Here is a 22,524-nt window from a genome sequence, read left to right as displayed (position 1 = left end):
GAATAGGACAAGTAGTCTGAGCTGGGGAATTGCAAGATTCCCTCAATAATCATCTCTATGGTTATTATCAGTTATCAATGTGTTTCCTGCAAAATATAAAATGCTTGAAGCACAGAATGTGAGTGTGAACACCACTGCCTTGGTCCTGGATTCCAATCTCAACAACTCCTCTGGGAGACCCACAAGACAAAACATCAGTTTCCATATTAAAAATCAGGGCTGGAGAGTTGAGTTTTCTCTCTGTTTTCATTTGGCCAGCAGGCATCAGGGTGAGCAAGAAATGTGGACTTAGACACCCAAATAGTCTGCAAAATGTCCTGAATTACCTTCATAATCTGATTTTTAAAGCCCTCTCACACAGATCAGGACAGTCTAGTTCAGACTTGAGAAAGAAGGGGAGAAATTGTCCTATGCTAGTCCAGTGAAAAATATCTGTTCTGAAGAGCCTGGTATTGTCATGCTGGAAACAACAGACCCAACAAGAACAGCCCCCAATCTGAAACAGGTTTGTAATTATTTGGCTTATATCTTCTCATTAAAAATAAGTCATCCCTTTCTATATTACAGGCCCAGCCCTCAATCCCTTGGGTACTCGAACCCACTGGTATCTTTGTGACACACTGGCAGAAATGCCATAGCCTGAGGCTTGAACTTATAGTTAGGACACTGCAGATTCTCTTTCTCTCTCATTTTACATTTCTCCTTTTTCTCCCCTGTTTTCCTTCCATTTTTTTTTTCTGTATTTTACATGCATATTTAGCAGGACATTAATTTCTTCATCTTTTGCATAAATGAAAAGCAATACCTATAACATTTGGTTTTTTTATAAATATATATTAAATTTGAGTTATCTGTGGGGGTACAGGACACAGAGCTGAAAAAGCTAATGAGGTACTGGAAGTTGAATTTACCAGCTATTGTTATCTAGCAGTAAAAAAAGGAACAAGCTTAGAAATAACTGACAAGCTTGTTGAAAATGGAGAGAACACTCAGGAGGCCTGCTACAGTGGATATAGGAACATTAAAAAGCTCCAAGAAGGCATTCAAGCTGTCTGAATACTGAAGTACTAAAGCTTAATTCTATTTTAGCAACATCACCAGAAAATTTTATGTGATTGGATGTTATTTACATCTTCAATATTCTCAATATTGAATTAAGAATGAATATTGAATTTCTGCCCCATTCCACAAGGAAAAATATTGATTTTGCAGGACAAATAGTCAGGCTGGGTTCAAGGGAAAGTTTCTGCACATTATCTGTGCAATGGTAACTTCTCCTAGGAGGGATATCTGAGGAGCAGGTAGTGTGGCAAGAAGACACCAGTCAAACAAAAAAAAGTTTAAAAATGAAGAGAAAAGAATAATAAGGGAAAAGAAAGGCAGCACACAAGTTTTAATTATTTTGCAGCCAATCACAGAAAGAAACAAAAAGGGATACAGGGAAGAAAATCTCAAAATTCAATATTCTGAGATATTATTTGGACAATAAACTGGAGTACAATGTTTTAAAATTAATTTTTATCATGGTATTTTAAGAGAATTTCCAAGAAACTGACTTCAACAAAAGTGTTTGAAAGGGAAAATGTCATTTGCCTTTATCCTGATCATAACAGATGCCCCCACTGGAATCCCTTAAAGACAACACTACCCTTTCCACAGCACAGATTTCAAGGCATTTGGAACAAAGAATAAAGAGCTTTTGGGATCTACCATGATGGTCCTCTGTGGCTCCTCTCAGAAATGCTCAAAGGACACCAAAGAGTTTGGTGCTGTCAATTCAAACATGCAACAATCCACACCACATCTACTGCAGAAAAAATTGCTTTTTTTGGTGCTGCTTCCCACTGAAATGGAGGAGGCTGCCGTGTTGGGCAACAGGATGAAGATGATTTAACTTCAACTGAATCCTACTCAAAATTATGGCTCTCCAGCCAGCCATTAAGCCAGCCCAAGTGAGCTGCAAGCAGTGGCTGGTGGCTGTGCTGCCAGTGTTAATTTTTTGTATCTCTAATAGCTGTATTTGCCTCAGCAATGGTTGTGCCTGGGAGGATTCCAGGCAAAAAGGTTCTCTCTTCCATTACCTGTTTTTTTCTGGTGTCACCCATGCAATAAAAAATGCTACTGAAATCTCTCTGTGCAGGAAGGAGCACTTACCCAAAAACCCTACAACATTTCTTAATTTTATCCAGACTGTGGATTTCAGCAGATCACTATGGACTGGATGAGGTGTGCGTGGGAGGCTGCACTGCTGTGAAATTAGCATCAAAGACTCATCACATCCAGTAATAAAAAAGGTAATAATTATTTTTGTATTAATATTGGTAATTACTGCTCACCTTTGTTGCCAAGGATTTGAGCTTCCCCAGCAGTGACTGCTTATTTGAATACACAATTTCTTCTTCATTATCTTCTCCTTCCATTATAGCACAGCTGTCAGCAGCTGGCAGTTCACACTCTTTTGAGTTCGTTGTCATCACTAATTTGGAATATTTATACTCCAGCCTGAAGATATAAAGCCACACAGGAATAGATTTTTTTTCTCAAGTGTCCCATACTCAGGGGTTTTGTAATTTAGATTGTCTGCAGTCCTCCCACATAGTTACTTCTGAGGCAGTGGAAATTAGATACTTTTCAATCATTAAAAATATGTAACCAAAATAGTACTAACAATACACTGAGCTCTTGCTTTCCAATTAGTCCTCTATCCTTATAAAAGAACCATGTTTTCCCAAAAGACCAAGGGGAGGTCAAGAGGACTTCCCGCATGAAGAAGTGCTGGTTGGAGTAACAACCAAAACAGAACTGAACAATATGGTCAAGAACCTAATTTTTTACCAAGCTGAAAGGACTAATTAGACTAAAGATACTCTTTTGGTCTTCAGATCTTGAGAAAGCCACGTTGTTTCAGAAACTACAGTCAACTTAAAACTCTCAAGAGTTAAAAAAAATTTGGAAATTATGCCATTGCAAATTACCGTGGATGTTCTATACTTTCCTCGCTGAAATTTTTTATAGCCACCATTGACAGAAGAAACATCAACTTGGTGTGTGAATGGATTGATCCCACAAGGTACTGCTCATCAAGAGTGTCATAAAGTCAGATGAAGGAAAAGTCACTCCATCAAGCTTTTAGCTAACTTTTAAATGCAATACAATTTGCAGTACTTACTTCTGGTTCTTCTTCCAAAAGTAACAAGTCAAGGCTATGAGCAGAACAGCTGTGAAAGCACCAACACCAGCTCCAACTTTAAGCCAAAAATCCACTGTTTCACAAGTGCTGGTCCTTTTTTCTGGCAAGGAAACTCCTTTAATGCAATGCTTTGGCTCATTCCATACATATAAGGTTTCCTTTCAAACAGAAAACACCAAGAAGTGAGCTGCTTGTAGGAAAAGAGAGAACTGTTTAGACTTACAGAAAACAAGCTGGTCTCAGGTAGAAAGGTCAGATAACTTTTTAGTGAAAGCAAACCAAAACACCCTTTAGGTTTTCAGTTATATTGTATAATCAGTCCTCTCCTTGCTTGGGCCTGCAGGTTCAGGCATGGCAAAAGGATTTCCTCCCCTGTATAGGTCTCCATGTGGCACAATATGGGCTGGACAGTTATTGGGAATAAGTTGTGCCTGCACAGGAGCTGTTGATCAACAGGAGAGTTTGAACCTGTGGAAGAACTTCCTAATATTTGACTTGAGAAGGCAGCAGCAAAAACTTTGCAAGCAAGTAGGATGAATTTATAAATTGACATTTGGAAACCTTTCCTAGCCTGCCCCGATGTTTACGGCTATGAAACAACTGAAGTCTTTAGGGCACTCCATCCTTCAGAAATAACTGTCCTGCAAATCTGAATGCATTGAGAGTTCACATCCTTACTCACACAGCTGGCAGCACACACCAGTTCTCTTGCAGGAACCACACTGACATTGACACAAACATTCCTGAGTCTGAACACAGCCTCACCCTCAGCTTCCATCCCAGCCAGCTCAGAGCCTGGGCTGAGATCTTCCAACCCCCTCACACATCAATTTGCACACCACAAGAGTCCAAGTTATACCCAAATGAGCCCATCTGACTTTGAGACATGGGTGCTGTACCTGAAATCCTTTTTTGCAGGCTCCCTCAATCTCATGGTAGTCTTGCTCTGTGCAGAGAGGACAAGCTTCTGCACTTTCCCAGAGGAAGTAGAAAGTGCATCCATCACAGGTGCCTGCAGGGCAGGAGCTATGAGGAGAGCAGAGCTCAGTTATCAGTCAGGAAAGAAACACTCTGGGGTTTGCATCCTCACCCACCTTCTGCTGCTGAAGATTGGGAATGGGAAGTGTGAGAAATGGGTAAACATCCATCGAGTTAGCAGATGGAAGAATCTGGGGAGAGAATTTTTCCTGGTTTGTAAAGTGCTTTCTCAAGTGAAAACAGGTGTTGAGCTTTCAAAGATCTAAAAGGAGTGGGGAGAGAGAAAGAGAAAGAGAAAGAGAAAGAGAAAGAGAAAGAGAAAGAGAAGGAGAAGGAGAAGGAGAAGGAGAAGGAGAAGGAGAAGGAGAAGGAGAAGGAGAAGGAGAAGGAGAAAGAGAAAGAGAAAGAGAAAGAGAAAGAGAAAGAGAAAGAGAAAGAGAAAGAGAAAGAGAAAGAGAAAGAGAAAGAGAAAGAGAAAGAGAAAGAGAAAGAGAAAGAGAAAGAGAAAGAGAAAGAGAAAAAGAGAGAGAGAGAAAGAGAGAAAGAGAGGTGTTGTGTTACAACACCAGTGTACACTGATGGAGCATCACTGTTCTCCTGCACAGGGTGGCTGTTCCACCTGACTGCTGCTATCTGGTTCCTGCCATTGTTCTAATGATGTCTGGGTGATTTAGTCCATATGGAATGGACTTGTCCTGTCATGGTTAATTACTAGAAGGATGTTCACTGGTTAATGAAGAGATAACAGCTTCTCTTACTCCAAGAAAAACTAATGGCCTATTTTGTATTCAGCCTGCAGAAGGAAGTTGCACAGGCAGTGGCAGGACAGTCACGTAGATTTTTTACTGACAATCACATCAGGTCTAACAGCAGCAATGGCCAAAGGCCATGCAGGAAGTTTGGTCATGTAAATATGAAATATATTCATGCAGAAAAAAATAGATTTAAAGTTGTGTTGTTCTATATCATCTAGAAACCTGATATCCTGATCTGAAGCACTGAAAAATCCCCAGCCCTAACAGCCCATTCTGGCTTATCCAGATTTGAATACCTGACAACAGGTACACTCCTCTGTGAATTAGGGAGCATTTTTCCAACCTACATGGCAAGAGCACTGACAGACCTTTCTTCTCAACTGCTTTCATCTTGTACTGCACATTCATGTGATACTAAACACCAAGCCTGGAGGATCAAGGAGTTATTTGACATATTCCTGATACCTCCCTATGTGAAAGCAGCTGACTGCTGAGCTAATCAAAGGGGGATAGGAAAGGAAAAGCCGACATGAACTGAGATAAGGTACACGTGTCAGCTGTGAGCCATTTCTGCCCCTGCTCACACTTTCAAAAGCAAGGGAGGTTGTTCCTCCCTCACTACTGGTGCTTTATCACAATTCCCATCATGTTTATCCTGTGGCACTGGAAGAACAACTGAAGAATTTTCATGCAGAAGCTGACAGTGGATCACTGCCCAGCAGAACTTGTAGTAGGACAGATCCCTCAGCAACTGGGCTAAGCATCTCCAAAGGTGCTCAAATACCAATCTTTCATCCAGCACCTGTGAGGTAAACTCTATTCTGCATTCTTTCAGGCAAGCACAGGTTGTGTGCCACAAGAGGGACAGGGACCAAAGGATCCCACACTTCTCACACTGCTCACTTTTGGGAAGGAGGATGAGTGAGAGCTATCAGCAGATTTGCAGTAACATCCAGACAGACTAAAATGGGCCTTGATAGCCAAAGAGGAGAGTTAACAGAGTTGAAGGAAGCTTCTGAAAAATCACAATGTGTTGCTAAAAATTAATAGAATTGAGTATTTTACTTTTTTTTTTTTCCTCTGCAGTTTTTCAATCCTGCTTATGCCTTAAGTTATGTTTATGCAGGCATAAACAGGATTTTGGAAGAAAGAAGCTTTTTAAAGTCCCTCAAATCAGACTGGAGAGAAAAAACATCAGGCAAATTAAACACAACTGGTACAAGGCAGCCAGGATACAGCAGTGAAACACATAAATAAATATATTCCAAACATAAAATAGACAGAGCTCACACAAGCATTGCAATAGCAGATTTCAAAATTCCTAGAGCAGATTGCCTTTGTCCAAAAAAATAATTTTAACTAGGTACTGCTGTAGCTCAAGGAAGAAAAACTACCTCTCAAAGCCTCAACTAGGCAGTTTAATCAGGAGGCTGAAGATTAAAATAAGGAACTGAAATAAAGGAGAAGTGAAAACAAGCAAACAACACTGCATTTTCTTTTGCATTTAAGCTCAGAACAACCTGCCACACAGCCTAAACACAGATCAGTTGGTCTGCTGGAAGCTGATGGACACCTAGGAAAACAAGTGACTGATGAGGGAGCTCTCCTCATTGCTATTGTAGTATAAAATTACTAATGAGTTTTGTAAGGATTACCTGAGGAGCAAAGGCTTTTTGGTACTAGTAGGATGCAAAGACTGAAATACCTGGGCACAGAAAGCTCTCCTTGGTCTGGTTTGTGGGGGTTGCATCTCATTGTCACAACAGTTGCTCGGCCATTTTCACAGGAGGTTGTCACTGTTGAAGACCTAATGTCAAGCAAGAGGAGAAAAGGAACATATTTCCACTACATTAAATGGAAATTACTGTTTCAGAGGTCTGTAAACACTCATGCAGCTGTAATACTAACAAAATACCCTTTACCACAATGGTTTTGACTTTGCCAGGTGAAAAACAAACAAACAAACAAAAAAAAAAAGAGCAACAGAATCAGGGTAGGCCTCTCCAATTCATTTAAATCTCAAAGTGCTCTGAGATGCTACTCAGGGAACTGCTCTGGTTTTCTAAATCTGCTGCATCAAGGAGTGAACTTTGCCACAAACAGAACAAAATGATTGAAAAGGAGAATCACAGGTACTGTGGTTGGTGTGTTACTCTGCTGGAGAGGCTCTGAGGGCTCACTCTCAGGTTGCTACCTGAGAAACAAACTGTCCTGTGTGGAAACCCAGGGCACTGGGAATATTCCTCTGTGTGCTCTGGGGTGCCCAGACCTCCAGGGCAGCACTGACTTTGACCCTCATTCATGGAGAAAGTTTCCCAGACTTCAAGGTAGACTGGAATCCACAAAAGTGTGAAATAGATTATAGAGAGTAGTGTAGGTGTATCACTTAGTGAGAAATTGAGGTTTTGGGATTTTTAGTATGCTGTGGATGGAAGCAAGGTGGAGGGCACAGGGTGTCATCCTGGGTTTCTTCTTCATGCTTCTTCTTCCTCCTTCGCCATGGGTTTGGGTGGCATTTTGTAATTGGGCAGAAAAGTCCCCATCGTGGGCACTGTGGGATCAGTTATTGGGTTAAAAGGGAAAATAATCTAGGTGTCAGTTCTTAATTGGAGAGTTTAGTCTTAAAAAGACCTTGTAACAAGAGATTGTTGGCCATTTTGTGCCTTCTAACGAAAAACTGCCCAGCTCACAGTAGTGAGACTGTTTTACTGATAAGAAATAATAAACAGCTGAGTCTGAACATGAATTACTGTCTCAAGTGCCTTCAATCCAGACCCAGAGAAACCCACAACCTGTACCCCCAGTTAAAGGGGATTTAAAAGATCTTATTCCAGCATGATAGACCTTGTAAGCCAAGTTCATAATATGCTCAAAATAGGGTCTCTGGTGTGGGGCTCAGTTTGCAGAATCAGACACATAATTTAAGTATTCACATAAGCATAAAATGCTGATATCCAAAGTCCTATATTCAATTAAGTCCCAGCTTAGAAACACAGCCGACATGAAAACCAGCATGTAGACATCTGAACTGAGCGGATCTTTGAGCTGCTTCCTACCCAAACTGAGGCATTCTTTTTATGGAGAAGAGTGAAGAATGGGAAAAGCATTCTAGTAACTGTGTGTATTGAAACAATTACTTTTAATCTGTAGCATCAAAGTAAACACAAATGAAAGTGAAAGAAAATATGCAACCACAAGTGGACATTTCCAAGTCATATATGAGAAAATATGGAAAGTAACAGGACACTGAAAGTGTCATCTGGATGAATCAAAGCTCTGGGATCACTTTGTATGGATCAAGACTTATTTAGATTTGAGTAAAGAGTGTTTGCTGATTTCATAAGATGATCTTCAACATGTCAATCAATATCAGGCAGATATTGCTTAAAGTGCAAAGGTTAAAGGTGGGTTATAGATCCCCCCTCACAGTTTTAGTTTCCTCTAAACAAATGAAGACATCTGACAATGCAATAAACAGCACTTTTTACCCACTTGTAAAAGAAATGCACATCTGGTATTTTGCTTGGAGAGGGAGGAAATATATCTGCCTTGATGCTGATATTTTCCAGCACTGTTTCAACAGTAGCTCCTAAAATGTAAGAAATTAAAAATAAAAAAAAAAAAAGCAATCTATTAATGAATTTTAGAGGGGTCCATGTGTAATATTTTCTCAATCTGAAAGCTGTGGATCTCACTTTATAGCATTTAATGACATCGTTGTACATTACACACACTTTTTTCTAACTAAATTTTGCAGATATATATGTTCCTCATACAGTCTGATTTCCTCATGCAGACAGAGCAAAAAAAAAAACAAACTCAAACACCTGTGTAAATACTTATTACTCTTTTATATTAATTTAAAGCAATTACTGGATATTAAAGAAACATTAAATAATTTAGGCTGGCAAAGGACTGCTGAAGATATCTGATACAACCCTCAGAGCATATGCCTTGAGTGTACAACCCTCACACATCAAAACCAGGTAATGACCTGAGCAATTTGCAGTGCTTTGAGAGATGGAATAACAAGACTCAGAAGGATTATGGAATCATGGGGAAGCCTTGATGGCACCTTTTGGAACAAATGACAGGCTGGTGTATGAACTACATGGATTCTGGGCAAAAGCTGAAAAGGAGGAAAATGCAAGTACTCAAAGTTCTTAGAGATCTTTCCAACCCCATGAACCAAAGAAGACAGAAAATATTGGTGCTCCACTGCAACATTTCAGAAGAGGGAGTTGTACAAAGGGGGCTGCATCCTTCCCAGGAGTTAAAAACTGATAGAACAAGAAGTGGTAGTGGTCAGAAACTGGTGAAAAGACTGAAGAAATAAAGTTTTCCACTTGCTCTTGAAACAATTGATAGAATCACAGACTCACAGAATAGTTTGGGTTGGAAGCATCCTTAAAGATCTTCTTGTTCCAAACCCTGCCCTGGGCAGGGACACCTTTCACAGACCAGGTTGCGCAAAACCCTGTCCAACCTCTTCTTGAATGCTTCCAGGGATGGGGCAGCCACAGCTTCTCTGGGCAACCTGTGCCATTGTCTCACCACCCTCACAGGGAATTTATTCCTAATATCTAATCTAAACCTACTCTCCTTAAGTTGGAAGCCACTCCACCTTCTTCTGTCACTGCATGCTCTTGTAAAAAATCCCTCTCCAGCACTCTTGCAGCCCCTTTAGGTTGCAAGATGCTCTCTAATCTCTAAGATGCTCTAAAATCTCCTTGAAGCCTTCTCTTCTCCAGGCTGAACAATTCCAGTTCTCTCAGCCAGTCCCCCAGGAGGGGTGGTCAGCCCCCTGACCACGTTTTGGCCTCCTCTGGACTCACTTCAGCAGCTCCACATCCTTGCTATGTTAGGAAAGGCAAACTTCAACCATTTTAAAATTTAGCAACTGAGATTAAAAAAAGGTGCCAGAAGAGCTTGACATCATTTCTTTGTATTAGAAAAAAAGTCAGGACTATCTCCTTGTTTTTCAAGACAATAATTGCCCTCTCTCATTCCTCTGGTGGCAGGAGACAATATTGGCATTTACTGGCATGAATGTTTGTGAACTAGAAACCCATACCTAAGAGTGACCTTTAACAGAGCTTTTGATGACATTGAATTGTCAAAAGACTCATGGAGAGGGGATATGGTGACCTGAACTGCAATTTGTCTCTCACAATGAGACGCAATAATGGTGATGGAAAATGGGTCTCAGTTCATGGACAGAGGCACAATGACAGAAAGTCCACAAGAATTTAGGGAGAACCTCTTTGGTTGAACAAATCTGATCTCATTCCTTGAGTGCTGATGAACTTGGTTGCTGAAGTTATGTAAATGTATCAAGTATTTCACTAGTTACCACATGAGGTTCTAATTAAAAAGTTAGCAGTGTACTATCAATTAAGAGCACACTCTGCATTAAAAACTATTTAACTAAGTCATTATAAAATTATCTGGCCATGGGAAATTCTCATCAAACATGGGATGTCTCCAGGCTTCTCTAGACATCAATACTGAAGTGTGAAAATGCAAGATTAACATCAGGGATCTGCAAGTAACTGTATAATCCATGCTGGTAAAGTGTGTAGATGAGACAAAGATTAAGAGGATTAAAAATAAAATTCAGAGCAACTTGGTTGCTTGGTTCACTTAGCAAGATGGTCCCAAACAAACTCTATAATTTAATTTAATTTAATTTAATTTATATTATATTATATTATATTATATTATATTATATTATATTATATTATATTATATTATATTAATAAAATATATAATACAAGTGCAGCAAGAATTGAAGGCCAGTCTTAAGAAAGAGAGATTTCCTTTGGAAACTGTAACTTCGACATCAGATCCAAGAAGCCATCACTAAATCCCTTAATTTTAGAGAAAGAAGGATGCAGGGATTCCAAATGCAAAATTTTTATTGCCATTATAGCAAATTAAATACTAGAATACTATTCCATTCTATGCTTTAAAAAAATATAAAAAGTTACAGAAAGTGTAGAAAGAGCCTCAAAAGTGCACTTTAGGTGAGCACTTTAGGTGCTCAAAATATATACATGATAGCAAGACAAGTAGAAGAACTTGGTCTACTTAATTTATCAGAACAGTGTGACAATTCCAGTACACAAAATATTTCCTCAAGAAGGAAAACATTGGTGTGATCTGGAGAAAGACTAATAAAAAGCAAGATCTGGAAACTGAAGTCAGGGAAATTCAAATAGGAGACAAGCCTGCTTTAAAAACAGAGATATGATGTTTGATCAGTGGAAAAAAATACCAGTGACTGTGGCAAAGCTGTTATTTCTGGCAGTCTTAAAAGCCCAGGTTGAATGCTCTTCCAAAGATATGCTTTTGTCAAACATAAGTTTCTGGGCTCAGTGCCAGGGAGAAAGTACAAACACTCAGTGCCTGTAATGGATAGGTAAGCAGAGCAAATGACTTCATTGTCTCATCTGGCCTCAGATTCCGGGAATTTGTGATCTGGACCAGCGTAAAACTTAATGATGTGCGCAGCCACGTGCTGCCCTAAGCCTCCTGGTTCCTTGCCTAATTATGTCCCCACATCAGTTTCTTCTTCTAAAATTGCCCAAGTGGGATCTTGGCACGGACAGAAACACTTGGACTAAAGTGACTCTCACAGTCATTGGTCTTGCCCTGAGTGAGGTGGGTACAGAACATAAAACCAGTGCTTTTTAATTGCACTCTCCAGATTTTTGTGCTGAAATGCTATGCACTGTGAGACCCACACAACCAAGCACAAGGAAGAGTGAATAACACAGAAACAGAAAACTAAAAATGTGCACAGCCCTTGCTTTTCTCCTCCAGCCATCAGCTGAACTGAAACATCAGCAAAACACGCAGGCATCTGTGCAGAGCTGCTTCGCAGCTCAGGAACCCTCAGACTGATCCTGGGCTGCCCCTTTACCCTTCCCTCAAAGTAATGCAGCTGCTGAGCCAGGAAGGATTTACTCTGCAGCCCTAAATACACGAGAGTGCATTCACAACAGCAAGGAGAAGACAAACTGTGTACCTAAGAACCTGTCAGCAAGGCTGTTGGACTGCAGAGCCAGGGCTGTTCGGAAGCCCTTGCTGTCTGACGGGATGATGGTGGACTGACAGACAAAAGCTCCCACAAAATTGGAAAAATCTTCTGATTCTGCAACCATGTCCTTCAGAGTAACATCTGTGATATTGTCAGTGCAAATTGCCATCTTCTTCCCCTGTGGACAATCAGGAAAAAAGGGAGAAGCTGTTGGTTGTTGATATTATGTGAAAAAGTTTGGGAAGAGACAGATTGCAAACTTTCTGTTGCAAACTGGATGAGATTCATTACTTTACCTTACAACAAGTTGATGTCTCTATGTGTCAGTCATAAGAGGGACAAACCACAACAAACTGTGCCATTGTCAAAGCTCCCATTAAAGCCTTGTACAGACTCAGAAATACAATGTCACCTCTGGCAGGTGACTTATCAGAAATCTGTACTGTGGAGCACTCTTCTTTGTTTATCTTGACAGCACAATGTTTACTTGCAGAGCATAGTAAAATGCTTGCAAAGGAAAACCCTATTTTTCTTGCCTTTAAATAATATACTGTAGAATACCTCTTTATTTGGGATTTAATCCAGATAAAATATTTTCAAAGCACAAATGCATGAAATCCCTAAACAGATATATAGCCTTCAAGACTGCTTTAATGTGGAATGTCAAGATCAGTGCTAGAATCAGAGCAACAGCAATGAAAGACAAATAACCAGACTCAGTTTTCCCAACAAAATGCCAAGCACTCACCACCTAACCATATGGTTGGTTGTACTGTAGTACCATTGTAGTAGTTTGGGAAAGTGAAGACCAGATCCACAGAGGAGAGAAAAATATCTACATTTGTGGATCTAGCTGTCAGTAGGTCTAATCCAGGTAGTAAAACACACAAAGAAGCCTAAAAGTATGCAAAATGCTATAAAGAAATGTGACTACTCATTTGTCTTAACTCATGCAAATCCTTTGATACATAGCAAAAAGACTTCAGAACTTCACAGGGCTGAGCATTATTGTTAACTACACATGTTGTCTTTCACGGGACAATGCACAACACTGGTACTGCTCTGAAAGTCAATTTGTGTGTGTGACAACATGCTCTGCTTCAGTCCAAGCTCCAGACCGAGCCTGCTTAACTCACAAACTAAATATATTTTTATGCCACTCTCCAAGGCTGCAAAGTCAGCACTGGGCATCTTAGACACTGGCAGAGTGAGCAGGGGCTCTGCATACAGCATCTCCAGTGAAGCAATGAGGGACACATATGGAAAGCAGTTGCCAGCTGAAAGACTCAAATTCTTAATTTGGGCTCCTTGGTGGCAGCACACAAAGGGCAGGGTCATGATGCAAGTGACTTAAAGGCACAGGAGAGAAAAAGCAGGGATGTGACAGGAATTTTCTTCTGAGCTTTATTTATGGCCTATAACACAGTAACTCTGCTCTGGAAAATCACTTGGCTGCTCAAAAGCCCTCTTGCACTGCAAAGCAAGATCCAAAGGGAAGTGTTTGCACAGTATTGGTGACAACTCAGCTGAGAAGGAGTCTTTGTCCTGTCTCATTGTCACCCCAGAGCATCAACACAAGCAACAAATTGGTCCATGCTCCCAACCCTCAAGCCCAGCTGAGCTCACCTCATTCCCACACAGGCTGATGTTAAAGAAGTGGAAGAACTTGGTCCCGCGGGAAGTGAAGCTGGGTCCACTCATCAACGAGCCCACCTGGCTGAGGTTGCTAAAATTGTAATTCAGGCTCTGGTTATCCTTGACATAGGACAGCAGGCAATCACTGAAGCAGGCAGAGTGGTCCTGCAAGGCAGAGGCATCCATTAAAAAGCAGTTATGGAACAGCAGCAAAACATTCACCTCAGAGTTAAAGCACAGGTGCAGACAGGACTGCTTTCCTTAAGAATGAAGGGGAACTCTGTCCTATTCCTGTAACTGATCTTTCCCTTGGGATAATTCCTATTCCCATTCCAGTCCCTTACAATCACATATCAAGACTAAAATGTTCTCTAAGCCTGGTTTTTCTGTTGTCTGCTGCATTAGCCAAGAGAATGCAATTTCTTGCTTTTTTTTTGTTCTGGGTACTTTTAGGATCCCAATGTTCCAGCTTAAATCCCTGTAAACAGACCAAAACATGTCCTTGGTTACACTTGCATTTTGTAAAGGAAACACAAGAAACAGCTCAAGAAACAAGGACACGATATGAACATAGCAGAAAGCAGGCAGAATACAAACAAACTGGAGCTGTTCTTCCAGTACCTGTGCAGTTCCTTGAACATGATAAATGTTTACTTATGCTTACAGTTTCATGAAAGAGGAACTTATTACAGGTTTCTAAAGGCCCAGAAACATCATCCAGCTGAGGAAGTCCCTGAGTTTAAAGAGCAGGCAGTGGGATAGCTTTGATAGAAGTAACATAGATACTTGTCCAGTTTGTACACTGTCCACACTACAGCTTCTTGAAATGAACCTTTTTTTGAGCTGAGGTTGCCACTTTTATCTGATTATTTATAGACAGAAATTAGACTAGTGACTGTTGCCCTGGCTTTTTTTAGTTTTTCTAAGCCACCTGCTGTTTACATTCTTGCAATGAACTTTCTCACACAATTTATGTAAATAACTTATTATTTTGCAGTCTTTTATGGAGGAGGAGAGAATTGATGGACTGTTGGTTTGTCCAGTGTCTTTGGAGAGGTGGCACTGTCACCCTCCAATCCACTGTCACTTTTGGAAATCTGCAAATGTTGGAGTCAGAAATTAAAAGTTCTCTTTTTACCATCAGAGAGCTGTGTGTCCACGTTGTGTTATTTCGTGTCCTATTGCTGTTGCATTGTGATTTCAGGATTTACCTCAGAACCTCGGATCCCTCCCCTAATAATTCCCCTCCCTGAACCCTGCTGAGTGCTGTCTGTCAATCCTGGAATTCCAGAAGGGCATTGAGTGATTGGCAGATCCAAAGGATGCCCTCTACCCCTGGGGCGGCACTGGGCCATCCAGGTGTCCTTTGTCCCTTTGTCTCTCCCCTCCTGTACCTGGTTGGTGGCTTCCTACCCCTTCCCTGCCCCTCCTCCCGGGGTTAAAAGAGCCAGCAACCACATGGTTCAGAGTTCTGTTGGAGCTGTTGCTGGATTCAGAGGCCTGTGGGCCAGGAATAAAGCTCTGGATCGAAACCCTCCATCAGAACTGACTCCTTTCCTTCACCACCACCTTAAAGCTTCTCCACTAGAGGTAAGCCTGAGGAGTGGTGTGGGAACCCACAAAATCAGAGGGTTTCGAGAAAGCTGCAAAATGCAGGCCTCACAGACAGAAGAACTGTGATTTGAGCTAAGCAGCAGCTTCCCATTGTCATAACCATGTAATGAGACTGATGCTGGAAAATAAAACAGCTCAAGACGTGCTCCACAGCAGTCCCGTCCCATTTGTGATTTGTACAGAGACCCCCAGCCAGCGACAGAGCGGCCCCTCTGTGAGAAGAGCTCCGTCCTGCCACCACCAGAGCTGCATGCCTGGACTTGTCTCCATGTGCCCAGCTGCAGCACACAGCTACCCAAAAGTGTCTCTGGGGTGAAAACACCACAGTGCTGCTATTTGGTTCAGCACCAAGGGCCAGACAAGCTCAAGCACATCAGTCCAGCTGTATCGGTAATATTCCAATATATAGCAATAAGTGACAACTTTGGTGGGCACATTGGTCATAGCCATGTTCCAGTGCTCACAAGGCACATGCCTGGAGGAAAGCACTAGAAGCAGCCCCCTGAGAGCTTCCAGCTCAACAAACCCTGTGTGCCCATCTCCCAGAAATGCCCAAGCTGGATACCTTGGTGCTCCTGCTGCCAGGCCCGCATGGGATGCAGGCCTCCCTGCCGTACACCTGGTGGATGGACAGGAAGGTGTTGTCAGGACACTCCTTGCACTGGCTGCTCTCCTTCTCGATGTAGTGTCCTGGAGGGCAGGGCACACAGGACGAGCCCGACTGCTCGGAGCCCAGGGCACAGGCCCGGCAGGAGGAGGCCACTCCATCCACTGCATTGGTCACCGTGATGGAGTAGATCTTGGCCATGTCATTGATGAACTGCCTGCTCTGGAACGAGAGCCAAGGAAACCACCCTGGGGGTTTGTCACCACATTTCTCTTCACAGAGAAAAGCAAGGCACAATTCTTCCCAAAAATATTTCTGGGTTTCACATTCTCTGAACCTCAGAGAAAGAAAACACAATTTTTATCTCATTTGCTGTGCCTGTGTTTGTGCAAAAGTAGAATGCAATATGGAGATTGTTTACCCAGTGATGGTGTTTTGTTTCCTTGGCCTATAAGAGCCAAGTGTGCGTGTGTCAGGACTGTCAGGTGACAATCACGATATTCTGTGCAGTTGAGTGCTTGGCAGATTCAGTTTAGATGTAATATAGTATAGAATAATATAGTATAATGAAGCAATTAATTAGCCTTCTGATAAGATGGAGTCCTCCTCATCAGTCCTCCCTGCCAAGGAGATCTCTGCAAATACTATACCCGGTGTCATCACACTGGGGACACCACCCACACCTCTGTGCACCAATTCGGGGGTCAGCTTATCCATGGCTCTGTCCTTGCTCATGGATTGTTTATGCACAGCTGCCTCCCTGCTGTGCTTTGTGGTGAGAGCCACTCGTCCCTTATGGGAAACCTGTGAGCTTCAACAGAGAGCTGGAGTTCTGGCAGAAAGTGTCCAAAGAATGCTGTCTTGTAAAGCCCCACACATAAAGAAGTACTTACATCTTGGCCTTCATTTATTCTCTGAAAGGCCCAGGTGAATGTGAAGGAAGCATTTTTGGAGATGATGTGAGTGTAGGATTGTCTTTCTTTACTTTTTTCCCATGATTCCACCACATTGGTATTTTTTCGATTTACATCCTACAAAATGGGGATAATTTAAAAAAGAAAGAACAAAAAAGTGTGGTCATACTACACTAAGCACCAGTGTTTTATGATCTAGAGATTAGCATATTAAAAGGACTCCACAACATCATTTAACATTTTATAAAGCAAACATACTTGGTTTGTTTTGCACAACTGACAAATTTTCAGACTGTTCTAAATTGCCACCTAATTTCCTCTCAATTCCCTTTAAATTAAAAGCAGGTTCCTATAAAGAGCCACTAAATACCAAAAATAACCAGCTTCCCCTTTCAGTGGAAGGGGCAAGGGAGACATTGCAGATCCATTTGCCTTCCTCAGCTAATAGACATTCAAACAAACATCTGTCTGCTGCTCTACTGATCCTCCAGGTCACTGACAGGATCAAGTGCAAATTTCCAAACTGTCCTCTTCCCATTCTCTGTCCCAGATCTTGATTTGTCACTCTGGTACTAGATGTTAACTCAACAGCGCAAGAGACACTGATAATTTCATCAGTCAATTTAATAGGGGAAAAATTAATTTAATAGGGGCTCTTTAGTGTACAGTGATTACCTTTAGAATGAGCAGATAGCCAGGAATGTTTCACAACTCATGTGCTGGAGGAATTTCACTAGGTCATTCATTAAATCCTTCCAGCAAGGGCACTGCAGATACTAAACTAATGCCATGCTCAATCATAATAAACCAAGTGCAACTAATCACACCTATGCAGAGGTATTAAAGTGACTTGTGGAATACCAGGCTCATGGAGAAAGAGGTCTCACTTACTGCCATAAAGTACAGCACACAGTCTGCTGAACAGATGGTCTCAAAAATAAAAGTAATCCGGCCGAGTTCTGACCCAGTTGCTCCAGTCACTGATGTTGGAGGTCTGTTTAACAGAGAAGGAACAAAATATGTATACAGTGCTCTCCAGACAGGCAGCAGTCAATCCTTCAAATTCCTTTTTGTTCAGTGAAGCCATCAAAGTCCTGTCATAGAATACCTGTCTTTGCAGAATGGTGGGAGCCTCTGCACTGAGTATTGGGTGCAGCAGGGTCATTTTTTAAGTGTCTAAGTTCTTTATTGTACACTTCCCTCCTTATAATGAACACGCAAATTTGACCATATTGGTAGGGAGCCTTATTATTAAAACACATTACATACTTCAAGTGATGTACACCAAGGTAATTGCATCTACCTCAGCTGGTGCGGAGGGTGGGGCTTATCTTCCACACCTTGCTGGTCTCAACATTCAGCACCTGGTCTGAGCTAGGAGTCTAAGCTCACTCTTTTGACAGAGACACCTCAAGCAGGTATTTCATCCTGTGTGAGTGTGCAGGAGTGGTGGCATTCTCATTCTCCTGCAGTGCCTGCACCTCCCCACTGGCTCCAAGGGAAGCACAGACTGTGGAGGCTGCCTGGAACCACAGAGCAAAGTAACTTGGGTTTCACTAAAATACTTTTAGGGCAGACTCCAGTGTCGACCCCATGGCAGGTTTAGCTGGTTACTGTGGAATAATTTAGAAACAGAGGATGGCAATATCTTTTCTCAGCTTCCAGACAGCCAGCTGGCTGCATCTTTGACTGAAGCAAATACTTCAGTCCAAGGTGTCCTTGCTAAAAACCAAAGTCCCACAGGCTTGCCTGCCTCAATAGACAAACTGGGGACATGGGAATAAAATTCAAGATTCCTCTTGTCTCCTATTCATTGCATTATTTCACTTCAGAAGGTAACACTCAGATTATCCCTGGGATAGTGTGAAAGAGGTATAAGAGACAGAAATAACTGAGAAACAGATGAAAAAATATCCCATTCCTTACTTAAATCCTGGGATGTGCAGGCTCAAGATAAGATAGTCATTGTCAGAGCCTCCTGCCCCACTCTGGATGTGATCACCAGCCACCTCCCAACCTTCACAGAACAGAAAAAAAAAAAAGTTCAATCAATGGGTGGCAAAGGAAATCTATGTTACCATAAATTTTAAACAATTCAGCATGTCAGTGTATTTTAAAGATGCCTGATATCAACTACAGAACAATATCATGATGATTTGAATGAAGAATTTTAGCAATTGTATGAACCGCTGATTTTACAGGCAATTTTCACCTTTCAAATCAGCAGAGCAATTGATATTCCCTGATCTGTGCTGTGCAGCTCAAGGGGGATAATCCATCTGATATCTTTCAGCTTTAAAACAGATGAATCAGTGAATCTGTGTGTTAAATGTTAAGCACATACTTCAGTTCCCCTCTGCTCAACATGCATAACTCAAAGCTTGAGTTACACCAGTCTGACAGGGTGGATCAGGCTGAGGAAAATCTGTCAGAGAAGGCTGGAGGAGTCCCAAACAGGATAATTTTCACCAGTGAGCTGTGACTGCTCTCTGCTGCAATTTTAGCACACGTGCAGAGAGAAAGCTCTGAGCACTAAAGGAATAAAATTACAGACTGTAATTTAGTTTTCCAAAAGAATTATTTGTGACCTCGATGGGCACAGTTATCACAAAGCAGAAAATGAGATAAACTAGGGAGAAGACAAAACAAATGCTTTTTTCAATGGGGATATGAATGCATCTGAAGATGCATTAAAGCCAGTGTGGGATAGGTCTGTGCTGAGGGAATTTCACATAGGCTGCTGCTCCTGCCCTCCTCTGGTATACAAGAGATTTTTTATTCCTTTATGATACTGTGACATTGCTTCCCACAAGAAATTTCAAGCCTGGTGCAACTAAAGGAAAGGGAGGAAACTGCTGTGAGTCATGCAGCTAAGAGCACACTTATTTTGGTGGGTGCTCCATTACCACAGGGATCCATGCAGGAGGAATGGGATCACACAAAACAAGGAGTTTGGCTCACCATTCATCCCGTCACACTTGGAGTTGCCAACATTAAAGCAAGATGTCTTCATGTTTCCTGGCAGGATGTTCCACCACTTGTACTCAAAGCCAAGAGCTGGCTCAGTCCCAGCAGGGCAGGCTTTGCACTCTAAGGGTGAGAGGGCAGAAAAGGATATCACACAGCCAAGGCACATGTCAAACAGTGCTTTAAAGTACATAGATACTGCTGTTTTACTCTCTGGTGCAAATAATAGGCAAAGAAAATAATTTATTTCTTTGTAGTTAAACAGTCAAAGACCTGTCAGGACCAGGAGAGTGGAAGTGAGATCATCATTTTGTAAATTGTAGATCATAACATCATGTTAAGTAATCTGCAACTGGTCCCCCATTTACTTTTTAATAGATTCAGATGAAAGTTTGATAAACAAGAGTTCCCCCAACATACTGAAGGGGACCACTGGGCCAATGCATCTCAGAATCACCAAGCCAGAGTTTAGGCTAGACAATGTTGGCAGGGTATTCATCTGACTGGGCTTAAAATGAGGTTTTTGCAGGAAAAAATTGGCATAGATAGGAGAATGGTTGAGGAGGAATTGCTGACTGGAAAATTCTGATTCCCCTCTCAGAATCCCTTAAAATAACTTTCAGGATGTTTATATCAGCTAAGAAATGCATCCAGAACACAGCAGGTCAACTTGGAGCAGTGATCCCTGATAAGAAAGGACTCAGGAGAGAAAACAGATATCCACATCCTGCTCTCCAATGTTATTTAACAAGTATTTAAAGCAAAATGAGCACAAGCTTATGATGATGTGTCACTAAACTAAGTCACATACAAGCAGATGACTGCTTTTGGAGACACAAAAAAATTTTTTGCAGACTCTTACCCTGTGTCCCATCCGAAAACGTGCCTGGTGGGCAGGGAGTACAGGAAGATGAGGCGTTGTTGTAAAAGCCAGGATTGCAGGGTGGACAGTCCTGCCTCTCTCCAGAAGGAGGTAGGGTCAAGGCATCAGGGAGATCCTCTCTGCAGATCTTGGGTTCAATCCACTTGTACATGATCTGAGTCTGGAAGGAGGAGACACTGAGCTCACACTGTGTACCATGAAGCTTTAGAAGTAGATGCACCAATTAAGGTCCCCCTTGTAAAGTAAATTAGGGTGTTCCCATCATTTGAGGTCAAAAACAGACCTTGCACACACAGGATAATAAAGGGAAGTGCAAGTAAGGGCAGCAGAAATGAGGTTCACAGGAGATTGCAAGATATGAGGCTTTAAGGATAAAACAAAAATGTGAAGCTTAAAACTATTATTATTTAATTAGTAAATTTCCTGTTTAATTAGTAAATTTAATTTCTCTTTATTTAGTAAATTTTCCATGCAAGGGGATTCTGAGGAACATCAGATAAATAATTCTAACTGGATATGCAATCTCTGCATTTTAACCCCAGTAACTCAAAATACAACTTCTGCTATATAAAAGCCCTTTATTTGGATTAGCAGAGAGAACTGAAGTTTTGCATTTTTAATTCATACTGGTCTGTTCTTTGAAAACCCCCAAATTTCTCTCCTGCCATTTTTCACCTATTGAGAAGATGCCAAAACCATGCAGGAGCTCTCCCCAAGCCCCTCCAATCCCTTGTCATCACATAAAAAGCAGTTTATGAACACAAATTTGAATCAGTCCACAGTGTTACCATGGCGTCACCTCTTCATCATCACCTCCCTTTGAGGACACAAGTTTCTGTTTTCAGGAGGAGCTTTGGGTGAGATGCATCACACAGCAAGTTGTGTTTCAAATTTCATCTGACTTTGTGTCTCTCTCTGAAATGGTTTTACATCTCAAGATGAAACTTAGCTGAGTTCCACAGCTGAGAAACCCAACTGGCAAGAGTTTAACCTGTCCACAGTTCCCATTCTGGTACTTCCACCCTTTGGTCCCAGCAATCAGGGACCTTTGGGGCTGGAAGCTCAGGTAATGGAGATTTCACCTTGTGAATTTGATCCAGACCCCCTGTCACCCTGGGTGTTGAGCTACTTGCACTCAGGGTTAGCCCTCTGGTAACACAGAGCACCTGAAGCATTGATCCCTCTTGAAACTGTTCCACAGAATAAGCTGGAAGAAGCCTCAGTTCCAGCTCAGGCCCTGGCTCCTGGAAGCTCCAATGATGCTGAGGCCCTCACTCTCCATCCCTGCCTGTGCTTTGTTGCAGCCGTGGCTGTGCCAGGTCATGTTCCCTGGCTGACCCTTGGACACAATGCCCCAGCTGGACACTGGTTGTGTCTTTTCTCCATGGACTTGTCTGGCCACCTTAGCTCCACCTGTCACTGGCACAGGGTCCTCAAGCACTGAGGGACTGCTCCTGCTGCCAGAGTGGCACCTCTTCCTATGGATCAGCCTGTCCTTGCTGCTCCTGAACCCTTGGAGGATTTTCTGGAGAATCACCCCAGAAATGCTTCAGCAGATCAGGGTGCACAGTGTTTAAAATGAAAAGGCTGAGGAGATGGCAAAGCACCAGAGCCCAAACACACAGCCTACCACAGGAATCCTCCTGCATCTGAGCAGGGAGAGCAGGGTCAGAGGGTGCCTGTGGCCATGGGGTGAGGGGTTTCTCAGGCTGGAGCTGAAGCATTCAACTTGGGATTTTTAAATCCCAGGTAGATGACAAGTCAAGAGCAAAGTGCATAAATCCCCAGAGGTCCCTTCTACACATGAAGTGGGACAGCAGAAAGGAGACAACAATCTATTGTTCAGTGAAAACCTGGCTTATTTCAGCAACCAGGGATCAATAGCCTGGTCTTTTACAGCCACTGTTCTCCTGTGGATGGCCTGCAGAGTCAGGCCCTC

The 22,524-nt window shown here is 42.0% G+C and overlaps 1 protein-coding gene across 1 annotated transcript in view; it reads right to left on the bottom strand.

Annotated features, from left to right (window-relative positions):
• Window positions 1-22,524, bottom strand: part of ELAPOR2 (endosome-lysosome associated apoptosis and autophagy regulator family member 2) — a 111,009-nt gene that overhangs the window by 3,553 nt on the left and 84,932 nt on the right. Inside the window, exons 9-21 of the mRNA XM_005489289.4 lie at window positions 20,565-20,745; window positions 19,697-19,825; window positions 18,662-18,752; window positions 17,627-17,729; window positions 16,715-16,852; window positions 15,780-16,043; window positions 13,592-13,765; window positions 11,954-12,143; window positions 8,416-8,512; window positions 6,629-6,730; window positions 4,090-4,216; window positions 3,170-3,348; window positions 2,337-2,502 (exon numbers count right to left, since the gene is read on the bottom strand). Coding sequence (XP_005489346.2) covers window positions 2,337-2,502; window positions 3,170-3,348; window positions 4,090-4,216; window positions 6,629-6,730; window positions 8,416-8,512; window positions 11,954-12,143; window positions 13,592-13,765; window positions 15,780-16,043; window positions 16,715-16,852; window positions 17,627-17,729; window positions 18,662-18,752; window positions 19,697-19,825; window positions 20,565-20,745 — 1,941 coding nt within the window. The remainder of the gene's footprint in view (window positions 1-2,336; window positions 2,503-3,169; window positions 3,349-4,089; window positions 4,217-6,628; window positions 6,731-8,415; window positions 8,513-11,953; window positions 12,144-13,591; window positions 13,766-15,779; window positions 16,044-16,714; window positions 16,853-17,626; window positions 17,730-18,661; window positions 18,753-19,696; window positions 19,826-20,564; window positions 20,746-22,524) is intronic.

This window comes from Zonotrichia albicollis, chromosome 4 (genome assembly GCF_047830755.1).
Source record: "Zonotrichia albicollis isolate bZonAlb1 chromosome 4, bZonAlb1.hap1, whole genome shotgun sequence".
NCBI lineage: Eukaryota > Metazoa > Chordata > Aves > Passeriformes > Passerellidae > Zonotrichia > Zonotrichia albicollis.
The sequence above is the reverse complement of the archived record's forward strand: the minus strand, read 5'-3'. Positions and strand labels throughout refer to the sequence as shown.